The sequence below is a fragment of the Eschrichtius robustus genome, chromosome 1 (genome assembly GCF_028021215.1).
Source record: "Eschrichtius robustus isolate mEscRob2 chromosome 1, mEscRob2.pri, whole genome shotgun sequence".
NCBI lineage: Eukaryota > Metazoa > Chordata > Mammalia > Artiodactyla > Eschrichtiidae > Eschrichtius > Eschrichtius robustus.
The window spans coordinates 76,913,742-76,940,843 of record NC_090824.1 but is presented as its reverse complement, the minus strand read 5'-3'; the positions used below and the strand labels follow the sequence as shown (position 1 = coordinate 76,940,843).

Here is a 27,102-nt window from a genome sequence, read left to right as displayed (position 1 = left end):
TATATTAAGAAAAAAATAACCTGTAGGGCCAGAAAATAAGCTAAGCTTTAATTAAAGCTTTCCCCCTCAAATTATCAAAATATCTACTCTGCAGAAAAACTGTAAAAGTATAGAAAAATACAAAAAAATCAGGGAGGAAATCCATAATCATAACATAACCGCTAACATTTAGCATACCTTGCATATTTTAGTGTTTACTATGTTTTTAAAAACATAGATGAGACCACACTGCACCTATACTTCTGTATTCTTTTTAAACTTATAAGCAATTTCCTATGTCATGAAAAACTCATGAATAAACATTTTTACACGTCTCTTTACATTATCATAATTTACATTATCCATTCCTCTAGTGTTGATTTTCTACTATAGAAAATACTGTGATTGACATCGTTACGCACATATCCACATTCACATTTCAAATTTTTTTCCTTATGGTAGACTCCTAAGAGGGAATAACTGCAACAAAAGGGATCAACATCGTTAAATATTTCAAAGCACTACCAAAGTGCTTTCCAGAAAGGGTATACTGGATTTATTCCCACTGGAAGCAGATGAAGGTTCATGTCTTATGGCACATACCTATTTCACACCAGCTCTGAGTATTAAAATTTTAAGTCACTGCTAACTTGATGGGTAAAACATGGCATCTCATTGTTTAATTATTTACAGTTTTAATGATTTTTTACAACGTATCACACACACAAAAGAAATGTGCAAAAACTAAATGCATATTTCAATAAATGTTCACAAAGCAAACATCCACGTAAACATCCAGTCAAGAAACAGAACACACTGCCAGCACCCAAAATCCTCTCTTATGCCCACTCACCAGCTCTTTCTCCCTCCCCACTCTCCTAATTTTTAAGGCTATATAGTTTTACCTGTTTTTAAACTTTAAATAAATGAAAAAAAAAAAAAAAAGAAACAGTATATATGTTTTGTGTTTGGTTTCTTTGATTCAACAGTGTGAAATTTTTCCTTTTTTTTCTTTTGGTACATAGCTGTGGTTCATTAATTTTCGCTGCTGTATAGTTTTCTATCACATGAATACATAATTTATTCATTCTACTGCTGATGGACATTTGGACTATTTCCAGATTTTGCCTCTTAAGAACAATTCCACTGAAAGAATCCTTGTGCACACTTCTTAATGCACACATGTACGCATTTGTCTTGGATATACCTAGCAGTGGAATTGCTGGTTCATCAGGTATGCATATGTTCAACTTCAGGAGATAATGTCCAACAGTTTTCTGAAGTGGTATTCTAATTTACACTTTCTATAATTTTTATATTATAATTTACCAAAGCTCTATAAACCCATTTTCAATCACAATCATATAGAAATAATAAACTGTGTTACTTATTTATTTTTGTTAACAATATTTATACAGCATCTATTAGAGTTCTTATCCTCAAAGAATTCAATCTAGTATAGGGGACAGAAATATGAAATCAAGTAGCTGCAATACCGTATTTTAAGTGCAATAATACAATATGTTCAGTAGAGTGGCTGAACAAAGGGAGGAGCAGTTATCTGTTGTGTGAGTCTGGGAAAGCTTCACAGGATAAAGGACACTTAGTCTAGTCTTAGAGGATGAATATAAGTCTGCCAGGTGGGAGTAACCCATTCTAAGCAAATAACATTGCACCCACAAATATGTGGCTGGATGGAGAGTTGAAACAACAATATTTAACTCTGTGTTATGGCTGGAGCTTAGGCAGTTTTTGAGGGAACGGTGGGAGATGAGATCAGAAAGAGGTAGAGAGGGCAAGACCAAAGTAATGGGCTTTAAGGGGCTTTGGCAGGCTCTGAGCAGGAAGGTTCTATGATCAAATTTTGTGTTTTAGAAAAATCATTCTGGTGACAGTGTAGAAGAAAGATTAGAAGGTAATAAAACTGAAAGGGAGAGTATTACAATAATCTAGGCAAAAGATCCTGAAGGCCTGTACAGAGTGATGGGGATAAAAATAGTGGAAAGAATGAGATCTATTAAGATGAAGGATGAAATTTATAGGGCTTAGAAACCAACTGGATGAGGGAATTGATGGAAGAAGTCTAGGATGATACCTAGGTTTCTGTTTTGAGAAAGGGATGAATGGTAAGGTTATTAACTCCTCAAGATGGGGAAAAAGGGAAGAGATATAGCAGGTTTTGGAGGAAGAGTTTTCTAGAAATCTCTTGCAAAACATTTTTTTTTTTTGTATTCACAGATGAAAGGAAAAACACTCAGCAGCCTTCATGAAGGAAATGAAGAAAGTAAGTTTCAAGATTTTATTTAGAATGCCAATCAGACACACTTATGTCTCATAGAGGAGATGCTAGAAACAATTGAGTTTTAAATTTTTATTTTTTATTATTTGTCCTCCTTTACTGTTTTCCAACAGCTCTCTTTACTGTACAGAAAAGTCCTCATTATTCAGACAAATTCACTGCTTTATGAAGTCCTATATCCACTGCATCTTATACAACAACATACTGGCCCTTATTATACAGCTCCCTTTTGGGGACCTATATACATGTATTTTCTAATTGTTAGTTGTGATATATATCTCAGGTGGGTTTTGAGTTTATAACTGTCTCGGGGCTGTATGGGATGATCAGACATAATGGAAGATAGACACACGATTGTTACAAAGAAATCAACTACTCACTTGTCTCTGAGAACAACGCCTTCAATACATGCACCAAAAAGGACAACATTGCTTAAATCTATGATATTGAGAGTCAAGGAAACTGACGTTCACCTTCTAAGATGAACACAAACACTCAGGAAACTTCTTCTATCAGTAAAATGAGTGGCTAAATTCACTTATCAATTATTTCTTGAGTTTTAGAGATGAGGTGGGTAGATTATCTGATGTGAAGTGAGGTGGTAAAAAGCAGATATCTTTATTACCAGGATAGAAATACTGATCACCCTTGTTCTATGGCTGTTCCTATGACTAAGACTCAGACTGGATCCATCAGAAGGATACAGACAAAGGAGGTAGTCAGGATGGCGAGGATAGTGCCAATGGGAATAGACTTTTGAGCATCTTTCAGATCTCCAGATCTGTTTGATCCAGCCATGATACCTTTAGAAAAGGAAAAAAGAACAAGTTAACTTCTTCAGTTCCTGGACACTTTTGATATTCACATTGCTATCAAAGACTACAGGCAAATCTGGGAATACTGAGAATATAGTTTTGTCTAAGAAAAATCAGTCCCTGGGTCTGATTGTTTGTAAAATAGGCAACAGCCCATGTGCTTACCTGTGACAGAGGGAAAGAAGATCCCCACCAGAAGAGTGAAAGAGGTGGTAATGTCAACAAGGACATACTCATGGTTTAAGCTGCCTAAGACATCAGAAGATTTGGCTGAGGGCTTTTCAATAATCTCTCCCTTTGGTATATAATTACTCCAAAGATTCTCTGCAGTGGGAAAAAAGGGTATATAAGCAGCAGCACTATGGAAAGGACATAATTAGATAATGTTCTAGCCAACAACATTCAAAGTCAGATTCATCATTTATATAGCTTTTAAGGGTATGTTTGCTTCTACATGAGCACAGATATATGCACATACATATCATATAACAAAGCACACATAAATAAAAACCTAATGCCTTTTCTCATCTGGTTCAAATGTAATTTGACAAAATACTTTGGTACATACAAATGCAGTTAAGTTTACCAATGCAAATTAGTAAAAGTTAAGCGAACTAAAGCTGAATGCCTTACAAAACCTATTTTTTTAAAAAAAATTAGGCATCAATGCTATTTTGAACACCTTAGTGTAAACTTGCTTACATGCAAAGAAATTTGTGGACCAAACAGTTAAAATAGAAGTCACTTACGGAGAATTTCAAAAATTTAGATGAGTTAGGAAAACACACATGTGGATGTGATGACATTAAAATAATTCTAGCTGCCACTGTGGGAAAAACATTGGCAATTTTATAATAACACAGAGAATACTTTATTATCTTAAGTTAAAAAGTCATTTGCTCAGCTCTGCATTCAAGAGCAGTAATTTTAGCAGACAACACTGCAAGGGAGTCGTGAGAAAGGATAAAATCACTAACAGAAAAGCAGAAAGATGTTGAATTAAGAGCTGTGTGCTGAACTTAAGAAGGGAAGTGGCACTGTGGCAGTATTGATGGACAATAGAAGAGTCTAAGATGGCAAAGTCTGGGGGCTTCCCTGGAGGTCCAGTGGTTAAGACTCTGCGCTTCCAACGCAGGGGGTGTGGGTTCGACGCCCAAGATCCCACAAGCCGCGTGGCATGACCAAAAAATAAAAATAAAGGCTCAACAAGATGGCAAAGCCCTCCTCAGAGAAAAATTTTAAAACTGTGTCCCCAAACCTCCCAACTCACCTGTAATGACACCGCTAGCCAATCCAGGGATGCCCTGGATTGAAGTGACATTATTGTGAACAAAGTATTCGTCACAGGTGGCATTGAAAAACTGACTTGAATTACAGAAGAAGCCCCATAACTTTGACGGTACTGTCATGTTGTTAATTTCCTTGGTCTTCGAGCAAATATCAATGTGTCTTGATGAAAGGGTGCGGTTGCCCAGCATGCAGACCCTAAATGAAAACAAACAGGGAGAAAGATGAAGCAAGGGGAAAAAAATATTTTAAAAAAGAAAATAGGTTAGAAACAGGTTAGTATATAGGTTTGCTCAGGAAAAAAAAAAAAAATCTCATCTCTAAGAGTTTTTACTGTCATAGATGGTTAAAGAACTAATATTGACTAGCTCTGTGAATGGTGTCTTACATTTTCTGCCAGTGTAATCCTTACAGCGATCTCACAAAATATGTACTAGTATTTCTACATTGTTTAGGGACTGAAGTTTAGGGAGAAAAAGGAGTCTGCCCGAGGTCATACAGGTGGTAGGTAGTAGTGATAGAATTCAAATAGAACTGTCTGAAGACGCTGTGCTGAGTCATCTTCCAGAATTTTTAGGTTATTAACCAATTGTTAGGTCTTAAAAGAATCTTAGAGTCCATTTGTTCCTCTTCCATACACACACACACACACACAAAAATCCACCCCTTTCTTTCTGGCCTAAGAAAAAGCCTTATGTTCATAACAACTCCCTTGAAAATGTTATGGTAAAGGTCAGAGCTTCTGGCTACTGTTTCAAGGGAGACAGCTTGGCTAGAATTAGGCCATCCCTCTATGGCCTAATAAAAAACTGTTTTTGAACTTAAGCCTAGACCCAGTAGGGGTGAGGGTAGTTAAGGATAATACAAATACAAACTGCTGATTTTATTTTTTTTCATTAACCCAGAGATATAAATATGAATAAAGGAATAATACACCCACAGTTAAAATACCTCTCCGGAGGAAAAAAGCAACTTTTCAAATCTGCAAAATGATAGCATACATATGCAATAAGCCATTTACCCACTACTCAGCTTCAACAACTCTCAACATTTCCCAGTACTGTTTCATGCATTCCTCTAGGTTTTTTGGCTTGTTCTGCTGAAATATTTTAACGAAACTACCACACATCATGAACTCTCGCCCACCAAAAAAGAGAAAAAGCATCAAAGGAGAACTTGAGGCAAAATGGAATTTCCCAAGTTAAGATATAGGCAGAATGTAGCCTTCAGTACTTTTATGACTCAAGTGGGTCTTCAGTTGCCTGGCAGCCCCTAGACAAGCAGACTGAAAATTTATGATGGAATCTATTACTGACGTCATTTAGCATAGCAGAAGAAACACTGAACTGGGAATCAGGAAATCACAGGGTCCATTTTCTTGCTCTGCCAATTATTAACTTTGGGGCAGGTCATTTAACCTCTATGGACCTGTTTTTTCATCTTGAAAAATCTATTTTTCTGTAATCAGGTTAAATCAACATAAGACTGATGAGTTTGATCCCTGAGTGATCAGGATGACTCTTCAAAGACAGTCACTGTAATAAGGTGACAAACAACACTCAGGGCCGTCTAGTCCCTATGCCACTCGTCAAATGGAAAACAGGTGAGCCTGTGAGTCACGTATCTGTACAAATCCATTTCTACTTCAAAAAATATACCTTAAGATACCTGTACTACTTACAGTATGTAATATAATATATATATAGAAAGATATATATGCAAAAGATATGACATTTATTTCCCTTTATTTTATGACTAGAAAGTCCATTACTGTACTAACAGCAGCACAAAAAATTTAATTATAAATATTTAGGTAGGAATCTAGGTTTCCTTGATCTCTTGATTCTTCATCAATAAAAGGAATCTAACCTTTAAATACTTTATAAAGGTTGCTGGCAAAACTATGCTGTTTGAAAAGGCCTTCATGAATAGTTCAAATATGCATAATCATTATCAGGAGGTTTTGAAAAACCCACTATCTATATCCAAATGACGGCCACGGCTGCCAGCTGTGTACTTGGGACACAAGGAGGAGGATCAACACAACACAGTTTGCTGGGAGGCTTCCCGCACAGATGCTAACTGGGCTTATCCAAGAGGGAAATCTCAGAGAAACTGTGAAATTCTTACTTGAAATGATCACGTCACCAGATACTGTTAATGACTACCAAATAATGATGGCTAGTCAGAGAGACACGTACGGGAAGTGTGGAGGGGCAAAAGAAGACTTGATGGCTCCAGCATAGATGGCCAAGATGGACACAATGACACAGGCCAGAAAGAGTGAGGCAAACTTGTTCACATAGCGTACACCGATGAATACCACCAATACCATGAGGACCAAGAAGGCTGTGCCATAGACACGCATGTTATTTAGCATGGCTGCTGACTCCTTGAGTGCATCGTCACTATGAAAGATGGCAGCTCGGGGGACAATATATACCTGTTAGGCAAAAGAAGTAGAAAATAAGGTCATTTCAAAATAATCAAATAAAAGGGCTGTTGTAGTTTGCATTTGCTTTCACGAAGGAAAGCAAAACTGAGACAGAAAATGACTGGAGACATAGCCTAATTCCTATTTCGCTCTAAAATGTCTACAGAAATGGGACATCATGGATTTTTTTTAAAGTCTACATGCCAGGGCTTCCCTGGTGGTGCAGTGGTTAAGAATCTGCCTGCTAACGCAGGGGACATGAGTTCAAGCCCTGGTCCGGGAAGATCCCAAATGCCGCAGAGCAACTTAGCCTGTGCGCCACAACTACTGAGCATGCGCTCTACAGCCCACGAGCCACAACTACTGAGTTCACGTGCCACAACTACTGAAGCCCACGTGCCTAGAGCCTGTGCTCCGCAACAAGAGAAGCCACCACAATGAGAAGCCCGCACACTGCAACAAAGACCCAACACAGCCAAAAATTTAAAAATAAATAAAATAAAGTCTATGTGCCATTCTGAATACTTACACTCCCAAAAGGAAAAACAAGAAATGTGTTAATAATTTATTATACAAAATAATTGTAATGATTATCTTGAGTCCTACTTCTGCTATCATTACTTTAAATAGCAGGAAATATATCCTAGTGAATAAATAAATGAAAAACATTTTGTTTCATTGGGATAAAGACATCAAAAGAGATAAACTTTCTTCTATTTTTCCCCCACTAGCCCAAGTCTTGCCTCTGAGACTTTAACTTTTTGGTTGAGGTGGCAGGGTGCTGGTGATTGGGTGGAGGGGAAGGAGTAGGCAGGCAAAAGATACCCTCAACCTTTCTGACTCACATTCACAGTAGGAGGTCAATAACAGGTTAGCAGTCAATCACTTGATTGATTCCGATAGCTGATTTCGCAGAAGCTTTGATATCCAACGGCAAAATAAATCCAAATCTATATCTTTTCTATACTTTAGACCACAATTAAGTCATTACTCACCAGAAAAATTTCAATGGCACCAAGGATATACATGGCTGCTGCAAATGTGGTACCAAGATAAAAGCAGAGGCCAACAGCCCCACCAAACTCTGGGCCCAGTGCTCGGGAAATCATAAAGTATGAGCCCCCAGCTAAAAGGCAAAACAGAAGGTGAACAGGATAAAAGAAGTATGTAAGTAACAGGAATGTAAACAAGTCGTAACAAAGGATAAATGTTTCAGGCTTTTTGAAAACCCTGAATATGATAAAAAGTAGATTTCCTGGTAGGGAGTAAAAGATGAAACCTACATACTGCACATCTAATGTTCCACATAAATCAGCACAATTTGTCAGTATTACTTAGAAAAATATCAGAGGATATTTACTACAGGCATGAGATAGCTGAATAAAATATATATTCTAACTAAAAGAAGCTAAGAATGCAGTAGAAATTACGGATTCCAGCTTAAAACATACAGAGATTTTTAAAAGAAGGTATTCTGAAGTCAAATAGTGTTAGTGCCTGTGGCCACTAACTAAATAGTATTCTGTTCCTTGGAAGTTTGCACCTCTGGCTTTATAGCAGAAACATGCAGTAATCAATGACAATCTCTGAAATCCAGCCTTAGCCACTGACCTGGCACCACTCCATTAGTGGCAATGGCACTCATGGAGATAGCAGTCAACATTGTCTGTAAAGAAAGAAAAAGAAGAAGACTGTTACTGTATAAAGACGACATTTCTGTCCGACCTTCCCATCTGTGGACCTCAGAGCACTTAGCCAATATTTAATTCTACCTACTTTTATGGAGGGAGTTGCCTGTCATACCAAATGGTATGCAAACGAGATGTGCTTCAACACGCTACACTAGTCACACTACTGGTATCTTTAGTACTCTGTTAAAACGCTCCTACATCGTAATCAGTAGGTTAGGTGCTATTAAGAACCACTGATCTCACCCTGGTCTCCTAGTTAAAAACTTGGTAAACAGATTGGAAACTGACTAAAGACTGGCTACAATAACAAGAATAATATTCAGTAAGAGGAACCACTGAAGACTTCTGAGCTCACGAGAACTGTATTTTAAAAACATTACCTGATAGCAGCAGAGTACAGAATGGACTGAAGATAGGAAGTAGATGGAGGCAGAGTGACTTGTTAGTAGGCTATTGTGGTAGTTCAGTGAGAGGTAAGGACTGCAGTGGTAGAAGTGGGAATATAAAGACAGGGTTGAACAAAAGAGATTTCAGAGGGAGACCTGACTGGCCTTGATAGCTGATGAGATATGAGAGGCAATCAAGGAGCCAAATACGGCCCTGAAGTTTCAAGACTAAGAAACGGGAAAATAAAAATGGTGGTACCATTAAGTTATTAATGATATAGACTATGTCTGCTTACCCTGCTTTACATGGCACTCAGCTGAGCACAGGGAGTGTATAATGGTGATAGTAATAAAAGAGGTCTGTAGACAGCTTAATAATAAAATAAAAATTTTTATAATTATCTATCAACTTACAATAAAATTGAGAGATGTGGCTGGGATACACAGAGAAGAGGAGTTTAAATTAAAGGAAGATCAGAACGTTCTCAGTATAACGGAGAGAAGAACTGGAAAGAACACCCCAATTTCTGGGGAAGGGATAACGGATGAGACTGCAAAACAAAACGAATACCTCTTACCCCCAAACAACAACCAGCTTTGTTTATTGGTACCACACTGGAGTAGCACATCACATTTTCTAACATATTTTCTGTCACAACACTAGTGTTATCGAGTTCAAATGGTTTGTATGCTGAATTTTTTGAAGTCAGGGACTGTATCTTCTACTTCCTACAGAAGTCTTTCCTTGTAATTTTGAGTACATCATATTACAGATATAAGCAGTGAATAACTGACACTAAATAACTGAAAATCCTTTAGACTTTAGTATCAAAATAATCTCCCTTGTTGAGATCATGAGTCTTTCCCCAGTACATATTCTTTCTTTTATGCCCAAATAGGTTAAGCATGATACTGTTGAGCTCTTGCAATGTTCCAGGTGATCTTCAGGGGCCAACTCAGGACTTACACAGCAGCAGCAGATAAGGACAATTGCAAAGGCCTGCAGAACTCCAGCTGTGCCCACCACCCATGTAAGGCGTAGAAACAGGATCACTCCAAAAATATTTTGTAGACATGGGAGGTAAACACCCATGAAAGTACCCATTTGGGGGGTCTGGAAAGAAAGATATTGACAAAAGAAAAAAATCATGTAGTCATCTAGAAAAGATGATTCATCCCTTTACTTTTATATAAAAACTTGTACCCTATCATTTTAATTGCAAAGCAGAGATGATATGTTTAAGCAGTATCTTTAAGTAGGCACAGATAAAATCTCCATCTTAACAAATGTCCATCACCATACTTTTTATTATTCCTAGAGATATACATTTTAACTTTACATAGCTCTCCACATATTTTTACATAAGCATCTGACCACAAATAAACTTTTAAGTGCATCCCCAACAATTTAAAATTTTCTGTTCTTCAAGGCCAATAGCTATTTCTTTAAAAAAAAAAAAAAAAAAGGATAATGATTTGATGGAATTCCTTCAGAATTTGGCATAAATCTTTCATAGTAGTTGGTAAACATAGTTGATAAAAACATCTGAGGGTCGTTTTACTCCTGAACAACCAGAAAGCTTACTTGTAATATTCTTCCATATTTTCATGTTGAGAAAAACTGATATTTGGTCTTTGAAAAACCCAACAGCTTCACAACAGAAAGATGGCATCAGTAGATGGGTGTGGACACTTTTCTTTTGAAGTGCTATTCCCTCTCCCCGGAATGCCTCCCAGCTACTAATTACACAGCTCACTCCGTCACGTGCCTGGCATATACCAAGCGTTCAATAGTTCTTGAGCATGGAGTGATGCCCTGGACATTTCCTCCTTTCTTGTAAACGGGGCTCTTTTTATTTGTCCTTGTTATTCCAAGGCCTCACCTTGGTGGGCTTCTTTTTCCCTTCAGTGATGTTCTCTGCCTCTTCATGTTCCTTTGCTCCTTGCGTCAGGTTAGTGTAATTGGCCAAGCGGCTGAGGAGAGAAGACACCTTTGGTCTGGTGTCCATTTCTTCCTATAGAGTCAGAAATAAGAAAGAAAGAAATAGTGAAGAACACTGGGAATAAGCATCAAAGTGATCCCTCTACCAGAAAACTGCAAAGTAAATAAGAAAAAATTTCACAGGTAAACATTTTAAGAAAATTTATCAATGAGATCTATTCTCCCCCCATATTATAATATGTAATCAGGGCTACACACATTCTTATAAAATTCTTAAATGAAAAGCTTTATGATTCTATCTAATAGCTTAACTTTACAGAAAACACAAAACCACACTGGCCCCTACAGACAGCTGTAACCTCATAAAGAACACTGATAACATAATCTTTAACTACAGTACTACTAACAGTCTACTAACATTTATAGCTATTACTTATAGCACCAAGCATGGACAGGTCAAGGAAAAACTTTTGTGACTGAACCAAATATTCACCTCAGACCTTTTCTTGAAGGCAGTTAAAGAGAAAATATCATTTAAAAAATAGGAACACTGAGGAAAGTGGCACTTGAATCATTGTCCAAAGTAAGACAATGCAGTGCTGGACTAAACCGGGCTCCTTTCAACAGCCAGGACACAGATCCCATCAGAGTCCATGCTACCTTAGTCGGATGAGACATTCAGGTCCTCTTAATCCAGCAGCCTGCTTCCTACCCTGATTTTTGGTTAGTAGTTCTAAGGTAAACGACATTCATCCCAAACACAGAGTTGAAAAATTTTGTACTTAGTAGATTATTACAACACAGAGATTTAAATCCTAGTTAAATTAGACAGCAAGGTTCTCCACATGCCTGTGATGTCAACATTCCTCTTTATTTCATAGAAATTTGACGCAATGGCTATTCATTAATTAGCAATAATTAGATTACATAGATTAAATCAACTACAATGACAAGCTATAGTAAGTATTGTATTTTAACAGTTAGTTATTAAATTATCCAACCTGTACTGTTTTAAAACTAAATGGGGTGGAAAACAGCGATCTTGAAATTTCTGTTCTTGAAATCTCTGCCCTAGTTTTCTCCCAAATATTACCTCAAAGAGTGCCAAATTTTTATCAAAATATTCATCTCCTTCTTCATAATTGGAATTGTTAAGATAAGCATTTCGAGCTTTCTTATGTCCATCATCTGGAAAAAAAAGTAAACCAAGTTAGTTTCTCATTGGTACTGAAGAAGCATCAGCACCAAATAACTGCATGTTCCCCCTGTAATAACAGAACCCATTTTCATATTCAGATTTTCATCTGAGAGTGGCAGAACTCAATCAGCATTGCTTGGAGAATGTGACTCCCTCTTGAACAGGAGCAAAAGCAAATTTCTAAGAAGTAAACGTGGGTCATTCCTTTTCTTAACAATATGAAGACCTCTGGAAACACTATTCGTTTAAGATCCTAGCCTATAGAGACCCGACTCTTAATGTCACCCAAATCTAGGAAGAAAAAAAAATAGTCACTGAGTACCTGCTCAGTGTGCAACACTGTGCTAGACAAGGGCTACTTTCCACACTGTTGCTGTGGATAATGGCAATAAAAGCCCTCTGCCTTCAGGGCTATCTGACCTTTTATAAATGACATTTTTGTACAAACATTTGCCACCTATCTTTTTATGTTAAAAGAGGCACCTCACAAGAATTTGGTGAACCCGCTATGAGGAAAAAAAAAAAAAGAGAGCGAGACTGAGTTCTCTAAAACAGTAGAGTTTCTGTTGTTTGAATGCTTTCTTAACTTTGGTTCTTTATTGTATAAAAGTTACACAGTCCTAATTGTCTGGCAGGAGAGAAAGAGAGAAAATTTTAAAAATTGTGTAAATGTCATTAAAAACTAAGATTTTAGAGACCTCCCTGGTGGTACACTGGTTAAGATTCCACGCTTCCACTGTACGGGGCATGGGCTCGATTCCTGGTCAGGGAACTAAAATCCCGAATGCCGCACGGCGCGGTCCAAAAAAAAAAACCCCCAAAACCCTAAGATTTTAAATATTGAAGAAACAGAGGTCAACACAAAAATTAAAGAAATTAATTTAAAGTCCTATAACCTTAAATATGTAAGATGAGCTTGGGAAATAGCCAACAAGCTATCAAAATAACTGAGTCATGTCAAAGGACAGAAGAGCCAATCTGAAGGGGTTCCCACTGGCTAAAAATGCGATAATGTGAATATTAAAAATATATAATGCAATGAATTGAAATGCAAGTACTTGAAATATCCAAAATGGTATGTAAAAAACTAGTCCCCTTCGCAGAGTTGCTATGGAAACAACATCGAAGTCTGAAAAATAATAAATGTAAAGAATTAAGCAATTATCCTGTCTTTCCTGTACCAACTGTATTTCACGGTAACCAGTTAAAGAAATTTTCTTCATTATAGAAACATTCTGGCGAATAAATGCAGATGGAATGATATATTCAGAAAAAAGTCACCAATTTTCAACCCCTAATAAAATAATGGTTATGAGCAGTGATCATCAATGGTTGCTAAAACCATTAGGTGAAAAGCTGAGGCATAACCCACTAATCAATCTGGAACCCACTGATCAACCTGGAACTCACTGATCAATCTTAACATCACTAAAAGTGGGACAACACAATCTTCTAATGTAATACAATGAAAAATACACTGTGCAACTTATGATGTACTCTTACCCAAAGAATGGAAGCTGAATCTAACCAAGCCTCTAAATGTAACTACCAGTTCACAGAAAAAAAAGGAGGAACATACTAAACATCACCACAAAGATGCAGTCATCAAATTCAGAATGTGGAAGATTCCACATGACAAATAATCTGATCTTGTCAACAAATAAATGGCATGAACTAAAACAGGCGAACTCATAAATTAAGAGACTTAAGATGACATACCAAATCAATTGCAAGGTGTGAAACTTGTTAGAATCCTGACTCAAACCAAACGTCAGGAAACAGAGGAATATGAATATGGACTGGTTATTTTTTTTAAAATGGGTAAGTAAAATCACATGATGTCTGGAATTTTCTTTAAAATATTCTGGGAAAAAATTTGGTGGGGGCTTGAAAACAGATCTGCAACATTGCTGAAGCTGGGTGGTGGGTTCACGGAGGTTTATGCTATTCTATTTACTTTTCTATACCTCTGGAAATTCCCATAATAAAAAGTCATAAAAAGAAATGCAATTATTTTCCTCTCTAATGCTTTCAGAAAATTCTAAAGAGAATGACACAGCTAAAAATTATCACCACTTTTGAGTAATTCATTTATTCAATTAATTCAATAAGTATTAAGTTCTCATATGTTGGGCACCAAAACAGTAGACAAGGTAGTTAAAGACTGTACTTTCATAAAGACTGTACTGAAGTCACAGAAGACAGAAAATAACTTTAAAAAAAGTGATAAGTTCCACGAAGAAAATAAAACATGTACTGGGATAGATTATGACTGGGGATGGGAAGGACAGACAACTTTCGGTAAGATCTTTAGGGTGCTGGTAAGCAGGCTCTCCAGAATTAAAAAACATATATACTGATTTATAGTATTTGCCAATTTCTGTGGTGCAAATACTTACACATGCTAATTTCAAACTACTAATGTGAAGTCACTGAACGTGGTTTTGGGAAGAGATGCACGCAATTGGCTCTCATGAGCTGGTACGAGCTGGCGGGCTGTAGCATACCCTTGGCACAGGATGGTCAGGAAAAACCTGCCTTTCAGGCAGAGGGACAGCAATTTTAAAAGATTCTAAAGCAGAAACAATCTTAATGGATTCATAAAACAGAATAGATAACATGGCTGAAACAGAGCTAGGAAAGGACAGAGTGGTTGGAGAGATAGGAAGAAGTCAGATCATGTAGTTAGCAAATGGACGGCTCTTCCGAATCCATTTATTGAGTAGTCCCTCCTTTTGCCACCGACCTATTCTAGATAACAACACCACCATGGGGGCTGGGGCCGGGGAGAGAGTGATGTGAGAGTGTGTTAATGTCATTTCCTTTATTGGGGGGGACAGGGGTATAGACATCATTTTTTCTTAAGTAAGGGATTAAAAAAGAAACAAAAAGTGGAAAAAACTGCAAACAACTTAGGGTGACAGAATAGTTCAAATATATCAATAATACTAATAATTGTAATAAGGCAAACAGACAAGACTTACAAGTTAAAACATGAAGATTGACACACTGGATTAAACAACAAAATCCAGGCATATAGTGTTTACAAGAAACATAATATGCACACACAAAGGCTGAAAGTAAAGGAAAGAGATATAGCAGGCAAATACTAACCAAAATAAAGCTGACACAGTTTTATTATTAGCAGATAAATTTTTCTTTGAGAAAAACTTTACTAGGGATGAGAGGATAACCATATTAACAGAAGACTTAATTCACCAAGTATATAAATTTTAAACATACATCTATTGTTTTTAGTTATCTCTTTCTGTGTAACAAATTACTCTTAAATTTAGTGGCTTAAACAGCACATACTTATCATCTCAGTTAGTGGGAGCTAGGAATATGCGCATGGCTTAGCTGGGCCCTCTGCTTCAGTCTCCTGTCACGGCTGTGGTCTCATTGGAAGGCCTGGGGAAGATCCTCGTCCAACCTTACTTACGTAGTTGGCAGGAATCAGTTTTTTCAGGCTGTTGGTCAAGGGCCTTTCTCAGTTCCTTGCCACATGGGACTTTCCATAGGGCAGCTTAGAGCATGGCAGCTGGATTCCCTCAAAGCAAGCCATCAAAGAACCAGAGAGGGAGTACAAGACAGATGTCACAGTCTTTTTGTAATCTCATTTTGAAAGTGACATCACTTTTGCCATATTCTAATAATTAGAAGGAGTCATAAAGTCCAGCCCTCACTCAAAGGAGAGAGGATTACACAGGGCATGAATACCAGGAAGAAAGGATCAACATTGTCAGTCTAAAAGGCTGCCTAGGGAGTTCCCTGGCAGTCTAGTGGTTAGGATTTGGCGCTTTCACTGGTGTGGCCTGGGTTCAATCCCTGGTTGGGGAACTGAGATCCTGCAAGCCGAGGTGCAGCCGAAAAAAAAAGGCTGCCTACCATATCCACCCATCCATCCATTCATCCACCCACCAATCCATCCATGCCTCAAAATATTTGAGGCAAAAGGGACAGAATTATACCAAGAAATTAATAAACCTACCATCACACAGGGAGATTTTTAGCATACTTTTTTCAATAATTGATAGATGAAGCAGACAAAATAGCAAAGGTAAAGAAATCTGAATAACACAGTGAATAACCTTGGCCTTAATGGAGATAGCATTCTGCATGCAAAATTAGAGACTATACATTTTAATCAAACATACATGGAAAATTTGCATATGGAAAGTTATCATGTACTAGATCTTAAAGACTGAACAAATTTCAAACAGGTATAATATAAGCCATGATGTTGGTGTATAACAACGAGTTGGAATTTAATTATAAAAAGATAAATTTAAAAACGTTGTGAATTTAGAAATTTAAAAAAACCCCACACACTGCTTAACAATTCAAGGATCAAAGATTAAAATACTTAAAAATTGAATAACAATGAAAACACTACCTATTGAAACTTGTATGATGCAACAAAAGCAGCACTTCAAAGGAAAGTCATTGCTTTAAAATTTTACATTAGCAAAGTAAAAAGAATAAAAATTTTATGAGCTATGTACCTATTTTAAGAGGCTAGAAAGGAGAATAAATCCTAAGACAATAGAAGGAAAAAGATAATGATAACTATACCAGCTGTCTTTTGGTTAAATGTCCTTTTCTGTCTCTCAACTTTCCATTTTTCCTGGGTCCTTATGATTTAGGTGGATCTCTTGTAAACAGCAAGTAGCTGTGTTTTTAAAAATCTGACAATCTGTCTTTTTAATAGTCAAGTCTATCAACCTTAGCAATTGATATATTCAGACTGAACTCTACCATCTTTTTATTTCTCTTCGGTTTTCTTTCTCTATGATTCATTCTCATTTTTTCTCTGGATTTTTTGGTTTGTTTTCCCTTATTCCATTTCTTGTCTCTCCTCTCTTGGAGGTTCCACACTCTATTTCTATTCTTTTAGTCAGTTCCAACTCTCTCCTCCTGACTTACATAATATTACTATCCGGCATTTCCAGGAGTCTTTTTTTTTTTTTTTTTAACTACACAGATAAGACACTGAAATTATTTAATACTGACAACACTGACTTGGGTCAAGGTACACATTTACCATTTCATTTGTTCAATATTCTTTGTTACATTTCAGAATACTAGTCTTCTGGGATCATTTTCCTCTTACTTGAGGTACATTCTTTAGAATTCCTTTAGAGGAGGGTTTCTCAAACTCAGTGCTGTGAAATTTCAGATAATATAATTATTTGTTGTGGGGGATTGTCCAGTGCATTTCAGGATGTTTAAGGGCATCCTTGGCCTCTAGTCACTAGATGCCAGTAGCATCTCCAATAGTGACAATCAAATATGTCTCCAAACATTTCCAAACATCCCTTGGGGGACAAAATTGTCCCTAGTTGAAAACCAAGAGCTTAGAGCAAGTCTCGCGGTAAAAAGCGTTGTTGGCTTTTACTTATCTACGATTGTCTGTATTTTCCCCTTAATTCCAAGTGTCTTGCTAAACACAATTCTAGGATAATAAAATTTTTGCAAATACTTTAAGACATTATTTGTTTTTTTATCTGTTTGTTGAGAATTCTATCATTCTGTTGTTCCTTTGATGATCTGTTTTTTCTCTCTGCTGCTTTCAAGATCTTTTCTTAGGTGTCCTGCAGCTTCATTAAGATACGTCTAGGTGTAGTTTTTTTTTGTTCACAAACACCCTTCACCTGTTTCTAATCTACTGTTAAACTCCTTCTTATTTATTTATTTATTTATTTATTTATGGCTGCATTGGGTCTTCACTGCTGCGCGAGGGCTCTTCTCTAGTTGCGGCGAGCGGAGGCTACTCTTCGTTACGGTGCGCGGGCTTCTCATTGCGGTGGCTTCTCTTGTTGCGGAGCATGGGCTCTAGGAGTGTGGGCTTCAGTACTTGTGGCACATGGGCTCAGTAGTTGTGGTTCACGGGCTCTAGAGCACAGGCTCAGTAGTTGTGGCACATGGGCTTAGTTTCTCCACGGCATGTGGGATCTTCCCGGACCAGGGCTCGAACCCGTGTCCCCTGAATTGGCAGACGGATTCTTAACCACTGTGCCACCAGGGAAGCCCCCCTTTTTTTTTTTTTAAGTGTAACCATACTTTTAATAAAACCCCACTGAACACCACCATGCATGACGCATTGTGCTAGAAGGTGAGACTACAACATGAAACAAGATGGTCTCTGCCCTCAAGAATCTTCCAGATGTGGGCAGGGACTAATTACCACAAATGTAGTGGCTTAAAGCGATATCCATCAACTTCCAGTCTCTGGTCTGGCATGTAAAGAGATCAGAAGTCTTCACTCTGTCCTAACCAGTAAAAAGCTGAACAAACTAATCATCAAATCTTCTTAAATCTATCAGAGAATTGAGGTCACAGGGCAAACTGCTGACCCCAAAATTAGAGAGATGGGCAGATACAGAGTCAAAACTTACTGGAGCAGAAACATCTGTGGGAACCAATGCCAGGGTAGGATACTTTGCTGCCTGCCAGAAAAAAAACTCTGGGTTTAAAATTCTCATGTGAGGGCCTCCCTGGTGGCGCAGTGGTTAAGAATCCGCCTGCCAACGCAGGGGACACGGGTTCGAGCCCTGGTCGGGGAAGATCCCACATGCCGCGGAGCAACTAAGCCCGTGCACCACAACTACTGAGCCTGTGCTCTAGAGCCCGCGAGCCACAACTACTGAAGCCCGCGAGCCACAACTACTGACGCCCAAGCGCCTAGACACTATGCTCCACAACAAGAGAAGCCACAGCAATGAGAAGCCCGCGCACTGCAACAAAGAGTAGCCCCCACTCGCCGCAATTAGAGAAAGCCCTCGCACAGCAACAAAGACCCAACCCAGCCAAGAAGAAATAAAAATAAAACAAATTTATTAAAAAAAAAAATCTCATGTGATTTGGTTCAGATAACCCAAATAGTCACCCTTAAAAGGCCAAACTATCTTTTAACATAATCTAATCATGGGAGTAAAATCCCTTAAAGTAACAGTTCTACAGGTTTGGTAGGAAACCTTGGGGCTGTTTTATAATTTCGCCTACCACAACTATGATGGCAGGCTGATAAGATACCTTGGTAAAGGGAGGTCTGGTGGCTTTCTTTGACTTCCTTAATAGTAGAGAGTACTGAGTTTGAGGAAAGAGGTTTTAGGATGAAGGAATTTGATTGACAGCGTTATGGGCTCAGCAGTCTGGGAATTAGAGCAGAGGAGGAGGAGTTTGGTTTGAGGTTCTTTTGGGTAAGCTGGGCAAAAAAACCACAGGTCAAGGGAGATAACAGGCTTAACTGATGGACCACAGACTGTAGGCCAGAAATAGAAGACAGAGAAACCTGGAGTGAGGGAGAAGGGACAGGAGTTAACTTGCAGGGGCTACAGTGGATGGAGAGATTCCCGTTAAAGCAGAAAGTGGAGAAAGGCTTTAGTAAGAGGTTAAACATTTAGATCAGTGGTTCTTCAAATCTGGTCCCCAAACTGACAGCATCAGCATCATTTGGGAACCTGTTAGAAATGCAAATTCCACAGTCCATTCCAGAATTGGTACAATAAATCAGAAATTCTGAAACTAGGAGTACGGCATGGGACTCTGTTTTAAAAAGCACTCCAGGTCATTTTAATGCACCATAAGCTCAAGAATCATTGATATTATTCTTCCATATTGTAATAGAATATGTTTATCATGAATGGGACTCCAGCAGGAGAAGGAAAATTCCTGGAAGGAGAATTTTCTGCTGCATGCTGAGCTAGAAATGCCAAGGGTAAGTGTAAGGCATTGCTTGAATTAAATGGACTTAGGGTTTTCAGGAAGAACAAGTCCTCGGCCATTCCAGCCAATTGTGTTATTGAGATAAACTTTCCAAGGGCAAGACTAGGAGCTGTTACTGAGGAGAACTGGGAGGGAGTCAGCCTGGCCCGCATCGGTTATTCTTTAAAGAGGGGGGAATCCAACCCCTATGAAAAAAGGCAGGAAGTGGGGACAGTGAGTTCCTGGGACCCTGAGTGATGAAAACAGCAAGAGACCCTGGTGGTGAGGGAAGACACTTGCTCATGAGCAAAATCTGGCTCCACTTTGGCTCAGCAAGAACAGACGCCCTCTCCTAGCTGCAGGCACCATCCCAACCTGCTGAGCTGCCTCAGCTGCAGCAGTCAAAGCCACGAGTTCTCGTGTAGGCTGTGCTTAGCCAACAGGATGAGGATATATTTGGGGATGTGGGTAGCTGACCCAGTACAGTAATTCCTATATCCTTATAAGTTTTCTGAATCAATTATTCTGGGGATAATAATAATCATGGGACAATGGCAATAAGCGCTAAGGAAGTTAAAGACATGATTGTTCATTGTTATTATAGGGTAGCCCTTCCCCCTAAAAAACTCAACCAAACATGACAGGGATTTATGAACTCAAGACTTCTGTGGGCAGCAAAGACCAACATGCTTTACACTGCTGATTTAAAAAATGAAAAAAACAATGCAGATAAATGTGTATGGTATGCTAGTATTTGTGTTAAAAAAGAGAAAAAGGGCGTCTCCGGCCGGCGGTTGAAAAAAAAAAGAGAAAAAACATTTGCTTGTGATACACAAAACATTTCTGTATGACTTCACAAGAAACTGGTAAAATGGGTAGCCATTGGGAAAGGGAACTCAGTAGCTGGGGAAGAGAAGAGGAAAGTTTTTCATGATTAAACCTTATATACCTTTTATAATTTTTTTTTGACCGCACCTCGTGGCTTGTAGGATCTCAGTTCCCTGACCAGGGATTGAACCTGGGCCACGGCGGTGAAAGCGCTGAGTCCTAACCACTGGACAGCCAAGGAATTCCCCTTATATACCTTTTAAATTTGGACCATGTAAGTATATTATTATGATTCAAAAATAAATGAGTATTTTTTAAATAAATAAAATAATGAGCTTTTATCCTCAGCAACAGAGGAAAGTCAAGCCTGAAATCTAAGGGCATTAAGTAGCCCCACCACGGAGGGTGGAAGCTGTGGCAGCACCTGGAGGAGCTTCCTCAGAGATTCCCTTAGTCTGGCCACCCTGCCAGAGGCATTTCTAAGGAATCAGGACCCACAGTGATCTGCAGGGAGGAGAACAATGAGAAAAGCTTTCCAGCCTGAAATCAGCTGCCGTCCAGAGCTAGCACCTGGCAAGATACAACTCACTCTCCTGTGGCGGTCACATCTTTACTGGAAGGTAGGTGAGAATTCACACCTGTGACACCAAATCTCCTCTCTCGGTGTTTCTCTCTCCTATTCCTGTTTCCACATTCCTCTGATCTTTGGCCACAGTGTTTGATTTTTGAGAAGAGAATGTTGAACAAGTCAAGCTCTTGTCATTCTGAGTCTGAACTCTCATTTGACTTAGAAGACTTATGCTTTCGTTTTTTCTTCTTTTTCTTATGCTTTCCTTTCTTCTTTTTCTTGTTTCTCTTTACATTCTGAGGAACTGGAGCTGCTCCCATCTTCATCTGATGTTGAATCCTCCAGTAACTGTTTTAACTGTTGTATCCTTACATCCTTTTCATGTCTTTTATTCTCTCGTATGATGTCATACATGGGATCTTCATGTGCTACTCTGAACTGTTCTAACTTTCGGTTGCCTTTGATAAAAAAAGGGCATTCTTTGTCGCCTGTTTGGTGACCATATCGTTTACAGCACCAACCCTGCAGGACTTTGACTTCTTTCCCCAGTGGCATCCAAAGTCCTTTGGTTGGTGCGTGGGCCAGAAATTCCCTGGCATGTTCATTGCCTGGGACATCTGGTATACAGTCTTCTGGCTTAGTCTCATCTTCCTTGATAAGCCCAGGAGGAGGTTTTTCATAAAAGGACTCCAGGTGCTTGAGCTGCTGCAGCTGCTGTGCGTCGTGCCGCCACCGCTTCAGCTCCTGCTCCGGAGGCTCCCGCGGCCACCGTGCGCCCCCAGCACCCGAGTCGTCACACCCGGACTGGGACGACATTGCGGCCCCATGCGGGGCTGCGAAGCCTTCATTTAAAAAATATCAGCAACTATTTGTTTTCCTTCGCTTTAAACAGTCTTTCCTTCCTGAGTACCACGCTCATCTTCCTGCATCCTCCATTGATTTAGACATTTAATAGTGTTATATCCCAGACTCAAGAGCACTTCATCCCTCTTGAGGGTTACAGGAGGAAAGGAGGCCCAGCTTCAGCATACTACTTCCCTGCTGTTCAGTAGCACTGTAATATTGTTGCTATAAAAATCTGACTTTATAACTATCCTGCCCCATCCCACGCCCACTGGTCTAAGCCACCTCCTCACAGCTCTGGCTTCCCTTGCTGCAGCCCTGGAACCTCTATGTTTGGGGCTTCTCTAGTCTCAAGTTTCAGGTGCAACTACCCTAACTTTCAGACACTTTGGTTCTGGAGGCTTCTGGCCCAACTTCCACTTGCTTGCTTGCTTAATTTTGGGGGGTGTGGGGGGGGGTGGAAGAATGTCCCTGGAGACTTTGCCTGCATTTATGAAACCAATGATGCCCTCCAGATTGTCTTACCCAGGGTCTACTTGTGGTGGTGTTTTGGAATGGGAGGGTCCAATAGAGCTCCTGGTCAATTAGGAAAGGTCAGGGTTTTCTAGGCAAGGAGCAAAGCTCTCATCAGAAAGGCATGGATCAACCAGGTATGAAATCAGGAGTGGTCATACTGAAGGGCATGGATCAATTCTTGGTCTGAATATCTTGGAAATCATGCTGCTTCAGATGTACAGCCTTCAGAAGTCTGGGTCACTACTATGACCCCAGGAAATCCCAAGTGGAATGGAAATTCTGGTTTCTGAATAGCAAATAACCTTTACTCTGCAAGAACTAAAAACCAAACCCATATCCTAGGGCTGTTTTAGAATTATCCAGAATCCTAAGATTCCTTTGGAGGATACCTACTGAGACTGGCCTCAGTAATGCTTTGAATTAAACAGCCCACCAGATCACTATTGTGCTTCTTTTCTCTCATTTTACCAACCATATAATGCTGATATTATTGGGAAACTTACTGGTGTTTCATCGTACAATTCAAACGAAAACTGACAGGAGTGCCATTGGCTCTACTGAAAATTTCAGATTTCCATTTGTTACGGCATACTTTTTTTGCAAGCCAAAAAAGGGTATACCAAATGCTCTTTATAAGCATTTTATTGTTGTGGTGCTATTATTTCTATAATGTTGCTTTTTTTCAATTACCACTTACGCTACAACTTGGGCTTAGCTAAGATAAACCTCAGATTCCTCCCTGAGACTCCTGAGCTTGTCTAATGGCCTTTGTTGGTCTGAGATAGGCAGAACAAGAGCAGTAAGTGTACTTAATCTCCCTTGGCGCAGGTTTGGGTCTGAACTATGTGACTAAGTGAACATGAAAGGTTGTCTCAAATGTTATAAATTATGTTTTTGATTTTTAGTTTGAATCAAAAGTCAAATAAGAGGGCCACCCTGGTGGCACAGTGGTTAAGAATCTGCCTGACAATGCAGGGGACATGGGTTCGAGCCCTTGTCCGGGAAGATCCCACATGCCGCGGAGCAACTAAGCCCGTGCGCCACAACTACTCAGCCTGCGCTCTAGAGCCCGCGAGCCACAGCTACTGAAACCCGCGTGCCTAGAGCCTGTGCTCTGCAACAAGAGAAGCCACCGCAATGAGAAGCCCGCGCACCGCAACAAAGAGTAGCCCCCGCTCGCCACAACTAGAGAAAGCCCGCGTGCAGCAACGAAGACCCAATGCAGCCAAAAATAAATAAATAAATAAATAAATATATTTAAAAAAAAAAAGCCAAATAAGAGGCACATGTTACAACTGGTTGCTGTATCTCTCAACTAAGTCTACTGCTTTCTCTTTTTCTTTGCAATTTATTTGTTGAAGAACCTATGTCATGTGTTCAGTAAAGTTTCTGATGGTCTCCATTTTGATGAGCATGCATGTGATGTCGTTTAACATGTGGCTCTGTTTTCTTCTATTTCCTATAAAATGGTAATTGGGTCTAGAGGCTTAACCACATTCAGTATTTTTATGGGGGAGGGAGGAAAACACCTTCAAAGTGGTATTTTGATCTTCCATCAGGAGGTACATGTCATCTGGTTGTCTTTCTTTTTGAGATACTAGCAACTGTTGATGATTAATGCTTAGATTCATTAATTTATGAGGGGTTACAAAATGGTGATATTCTGTTATTCTTCCTTAATTTATTAGCTGAAATATTTTTATAAAGAGACATTCCCTCTAATTTACTATTTGGTTACCCATTGGTATAGTTAAAAACAAGATAAATACTTCATTCTTTCCTTTTAGACCAATTCTCAGAATAATAAATTGGTTCACTAGAATACTCCAATGGTGACCAGTTTTTTATGAACTCATGAATTTAAATACTGGATATGTTTCAAATCAAATTCTTTTTCTGCATCTATTAAGATAATTATATGATGTTTTTCCTTCAATATGTTAATATACTAAATTATATAAATTGATTTTTAATGATAAACCAACCATGTATTTTTAGCAGAAACCCAACTGGTCACAGGAGTAATTTTTAAAAATACAGTTGACCCCTGAATAATGCTGGGGGTTAATCGAAGTATAACTTATAGTTGACCCTCCGTATCTGAGGTTCCTCCTCTACATCCGCAGGTTCAACCAACCAGGGACTGTGTAGTACTGTAGGATTTACTATTGAAAAAAATACAAGTATAAGAGGACCAGTGAAGTTCAAACCCACATTGTAAGGGTCAACTGTATATTGCTTGATTCAAATTGCAAATATTTCATTTAGGATATTTGTATCTGTGTTCATAAGTAAAATTTGCCTATACTGTTCTCATACTGTCATTGTTAAGTTTTGGTATCAAGGTTATGCAAGTCTCAAACTGAGCTGGGGAGTGTTTACTTGTTTTTCTGCTCCTTGAGAGAAACTGTATAAGAGTGAGATGATTTTTCCTTGAATGTTTGGTAAAAATTGTAAAAATGCCAGTGCCCACTGTTCATTTCCTTGCTTGCTTTCTAAAATGTTTTAAATTGAAAATTATACACACATACACACATAAAAGTTCATAAATCATAAGCCTACAGCTTAATTCTTCATCATGACTGAGTTTCACCCTTCTATACATCTCCTCAGCCTGACCCTGAGTTTTGCAAGAGATCTGATGAGTCAGTGGGAACAGCAGATACAATAAAATAACTGCACTCTGCTGACAGGAAAAGAAAAGCATTTAGAAGGTTTAAAAGATCCTATTATAAACTCCCTTTAGCAGGCAAGGCAACTGAAGCAGTTTTTCAACTACTGGGCCAAATTATCCTAAATGAGGTTTTTACAGAATCTGGCAAGATTTTAATTCAAGCTACCGAAGTTTTTTCTGAGGAACTATAAGATGATTAAAAAATATAACAAAAATTATCTTTCACTCTTTTGCAAACTCCATATTTTTAAAAATAAACCAGTAAGGGGAATTCCCCGGAGGTCCAGTGGTTAGGACGCCTCACGTTCATTGCCGAGGGCACGGGTTCAACCCCTGGTGGGGGAACTAAGATCCCACAAGCAGCGTGGCGTGGCCAGAAATAAATAAATTGATTAAAAAGTAAAAAATAAACCAGTAAGGATTTTGAGGCTGTAGTTAAATGTACTTAGGATGGGAGACAGAGGATGACAGTTATTAACAGCATGAGAAAAAAGGAGAATATAATTTGACTTAATGAACCTAGGAGACAGACAGGGTAGCAGGATGAACTTACCTAAACTGGATATATCCCCAGGTTTATTTAAAAGTGAATGCAATTGTAGGTTGCCAAATGAGATTAATGTCTGGAGTAGTCTCTTTGTAAATACTAGGGTTTTTAGCTAATACTGACTGAGAGAATTCTTCACGATCACATACTATTTTTTTTTGCCTACAATTAGTTAATCTACTATCTTTTACTACAAGTGCTTAATTGGAAACAAAACCCAGCTTAGTAACACTGGAACAGTACCAACTCCTCTGACTGTCCATTTCATTAACTAAGTCCTTCCCTCCCTCCATTACACATGTGTTCCTGCTCAGACGATGAACCACTCTCCAAACATCTCTACCTATCAGGCATGTATCAGAGACAGAAGCAATTTAACAGTGTAGGGGGAAATCTACCAAAATCTTTCGATGAAATCTTAACCATTCCTGGTCCAAATATGAAATTTTTATACAGAGAAGACGAATTCTGAACAGTTTAAATAAACTATCCAATATAAAAATATAAAAAAGACAGGGGCTTCCCTGGTGGCACAGTGGTTAAGAATCTGCCTGCCAATGCAGGGGACATGGGTTCGAGCCCTGGTCTGGGAAGTTCCCACATGCCACAGAGCAACGAAGCCTGCGAGCCACAACTACTGAAGCCCGCGTGCCTAGAGCCCGTGCTCCGCAACAAGAGAAGCCACCACAATGAGAAGCCCGCGCACTGCAATGAAGAGTAGCCCCCGCTCACCACAACTAGAGAAAGCCCGTGCGCAGCAACGAAGACCCAACGCAGCCAAAAATAAATAAATAATATAAATAAATAAATTTAAAAAAATATATATATATATAAAAGAGAATAGTGACAGCCTCAATACCACAAAGCTAAGACCCTGGTGATCACAATTCTAGCTACGTGTTCATGTCAAACCATTTACTTAACAAATATTTATTGAGTGCCTAAGGTGTCAGTGTTCCAGCACATAAACTCACTCAAAGGAATGAGAATTAAGACCAGAAACTTAAGTCCTTAACATAGAAAGAGCAAAAAAGGAGTATCCCAGTTTCAACTAATACTCTGAACCTATAATAAGCAAACAAGTCAAGTACTTTCTCTATTTTGGACTTTTTGATAGCTTATATTTCCCACAGCTGCTCTGCATATATTCTAACCATCAAAAGTTCAACAATGCATAAATCAAAGTAAACATCAAATCAAAAGACACATGAAATAGCTGTTAATATATTTAAAAGTACTTAACTCACTCATAATTAAAGAGGTACAAATAAGAACTAGAGATGCCATTTTCACCTACTAGTTAAAGAAAAAATTTTAAGATTGATAATATCTACTTTTGATGATAGGGAGCTGCGTATGCTTCCACATTCTTCATTGGTGGGTATAAG

General features: G+C 38.7%; 1 protein-coding gene and 1 pseudogene across 3 annotated transcripts in view; both read right to left on the bottom strand.

Moving 5' to 3' along the window:
• The window catches only part of SLC12A6 (solute carrier family 12 member 6), an 87,552-nt gene that overhangs the window by 14,889 nt on the left and 45,561 nt on the right, over nucleotides 1–27,102 (bottom strand). For all 3 annotated transcript variants that reach the window (XM_068548629.1, XM_068548636.1, XM_068548644.1), the window contains 10 exons: nucleotides 11,927–12,021; nucleotides 10,775–10,906; nucleotides 9,859–10,005; nucleotides 8,426–8,480; nucleotides 7,810–7,940; nucleotides 6,582–6,823; nucleotides 4,364–4,578; nucleotides 3,259–3,417; nucleotides 2,983–3,081; nucleotides 2,659–2,716 (listed from right to left, as the gene is read on the bottom strand). In XM_068548629.1, the coding sequence (XP_068404730.1) occupies nucleotides 2,659–2,716; nucleotides 2,983–3,081; nucleotides 3,259–3,417; nucleotides 4,364–4,578; nucleotides 6,582–6,823; nucleotides 7,810–7,940; nucleotides 8,426–8,480; nucleotides 9,859–10,005; nucleotides 10,775–10,906; nucleotides 11,927–12,021 (1,333 nt within the window). The remainder of the gene's footprint in view (nucleotides 1–2,658; nucleotides 2,717–2,982; nucleotides 3,082–3,258; nucleotides 3,418–4,363; nucleotides 4,579–6,581; nucleotides 6,824–7,809; nucleotides 7,941–8,425; nucleotides 8,481–9,858; nucleotides 10,006–10,774; nucleotides 10,907–11,926; nucleotides 12,022–27,102) is intronic.
• Nucleotides 21,390–21,950, bottom strand: LOC137759232 (retinitis pigmentosa 9 protein pseudogene; annotated as a pseudogene).